Source organism: Neurospora tetraspora (assembly GCF_033439725.1).
Source record: "Neurospora tetraspora strain CBS 560.94 chromosome Unknown B0H65scaffold_1, whole genome shotgun sequence".
NCBI lineage: Eukaryota > Fungi > Ascomycota > Sordariomycetes > Sordariales > Sordariaceae > Neurospora > Neurospora tetraspora.
Genome location: NW_026944383.1, coordinates 1,590,808 through 1,593,005, shown reverse-complemented (window position 1 = coordinate 1,593,005; position 2,198 = coordinate 1,590,808). Strand labels below are relative to the sequence as shown.

Sequence of the window (2,198 nt, the reverse complement as noted above, 5' to 3'; positions counted from 1 at the left end):
GTTATGATGAAATCCAGGGATTTGGTCGGTGAGCATAGACGACTCGGACGTATAGAATGATGGCGGGCGATGGGAAAATCGTGTGGCTGTGTTGAAGGGTTTTGGAGGAAAGTGCAAATTCCGTGCTCACCTGAACAGGAAGGGCGAGGTGTCAGGGCACCACCGGGGGCAGTCTTTGCAACCCGTAGAACGGAAGACGGAAGACGGAAGACGGAAGACGGAAGACGGAAGACGGAAGACGGAAGTTCGAAAGTTTCAATGTTACGGTGGATAGGTAAGGTACCTCATGGTATTCAAACTGTTTTCCGTACATTGTTTACAAACATGCAGGGTCAAAGCTAGATGCAGTAATGAAGCACGCTGTATGTAACTCCATGCAGCAGGTTGTACCGAGTACTTAAGAGTTGCAGCAGAAAACAGCCAGGGCTTACCGCTCCGAACAAGTAGCTGTATACCTTCCCACGTGTCGCGCAGAGCCGCATGCGTAAGACGCTAGCTCTCCCGGTAGTGATGCCGTACAGGCGCCTCATTCACAGGTAGAGGTATGCAGCTCCGGCTCTCCCTCCACCCAGACCAAACTGAATCAGTCAACACATTTCACTCAACTCGAACCGGTTTTGTTTCAACAACGAAGCCAAGAACTTCATCACATCACTTCCGCCGACATCTATCCGATCCACAACGGCGACCCCGAGAGCCAGCCTGAAGGACAATCGAGGACCGAAGGGTGTTCACTCTCTGAGTGCCCGAGCTCGAAGTTGAATGTCAAGAAACTTCCGCTCAAGAACGGCAGTCTAGCTCTGGAGATTACCACTAACTTTTTCGGGCAGGTCGACTCGGCATTTCTTGCCTTACCACCAGGATTTACTTGCCCGTTGTGTACGGCTCTACGCCGGCATACACTCGTCCCTGCTTTGCTTTTACTTGCTTCGCCTGGGATTTCAAAATACTGACCGAGAACTGTCCCATTCAAGCCTAACGATGGCTCAACGATCACCAATCGTTCTCCAATCTGGTGGATTCAAACAAACTGTTTTCCATGGAATGACGGATAGGCCGCTCGCCAGTATGAGTCCTTACCTTGAGCAAGTGGCAGAGCCCTGGAGTGGAGACTGTTCACCGGAGTTGCACTGCCAATGACCGTCGGTGTCGTCCTTGTACCATCTGAGGGCACTATACCACCAGATCCAATCCTCAAGCGTCCAACCTTCCTGTGGGTAAGGCCACCATGGAAATTTCCATAGCGCAAGGCGCACCAGTGCCACTCGTTGACTGGTCCCGAAGCCTTTGAGGTTGAATGGAAAACATGGCTTAGTTGACGATGAGGCATTTGGGAATTCCATGTGGGAGTATAGGGTCGACACCTTTGTGAAGCTGTGAGCAATCGATGAGTGTATAAGATGTTCCATGATATCCTACTCTCGGCTCACCTGTTTTCATATCCATCATCTTCACCATCTTCACCATCTTGACCATCTTTCAGTGTTCTTCTTTGTAAATCCTGAAGACATACAAGCAACATCTACTGCCCCATTCAACCTCAGTTGAGACTTCACTTTCAAGAAGTCAAGCGCTCTCACCATTACTCCCTCAAAGACACTGGCTTCCAACTTCACATCCACTCAACAACCACACATCGACAAAATGGGGAAATACTCGAGCGCTTCCTCTAGCAAGTCCTCCAGCTCCTCTGGAGGCAAACAGGCTAGTTCTTCAAGAACCGGTTCCAAGACCCAGAAATGGATCTGGTACTGCGTAAGTGATGACCCCTTGTATGCTCATTTGTGAAGTGCCTGCCGGCTTCTAACTATTGTTCATACAGGGCAACTGCAAGTTCGGGCCTTGGAACTATCAGATTGATACACATTGCTTCAACTGTTCCCATCAAATCTGCAATACCTGCGATGTCCGCCAGATCCCAATCGACACCCGCAAATAAGCGTCCCGCGCTCACAAGCGTCCAACTGAGCTACACTTTGAGGCTAGCCAAGATGAACGATGCTTCAGATACATCATTGAGATCATGTGAAGGGATTACATGAGGACACGGCCCCAGTTTCGACACTCTTTCACCCACCATCTACAGTTTTGTTTTGCTCTTGGGTTTCTTTTGTTCGACTCAGAGCGAGACTTTGGGAGCTACTATCGGAGGATCTCAGTAGTCGGGACCTATGCTGGAAAAGGACGGATAAACGGTG

The 2,198-nt window shown here is 49.8% G+C and overlaps 1 protein-coding gene across 1 annotated transcript; it reads left to right on the top strand.

Moving 5' to 3' along the window:
* Positions 1-1,644: 1,644 nt before the first annotated feature.
* B0H65DRAFT_543825 (uncharacterized protein) lies at positions 1,645-1,939 on the top strand (the record flags this gene model as incomplete). Its single annotated transcript, XM_062829252.1, has 2 exons — positions 1,645-1,755; positions 1,823-1,939. The coding sequence occupies 2 exons, from the start codon at positions 1,645-1,647 to the stop codon at positions 1,937-1,939; spliced, it is 228 nt and encodes a 75-aa protein (XP_062685888.1).
* Positions 1,940-2,198: the final 259 nt, after the last annotated feature.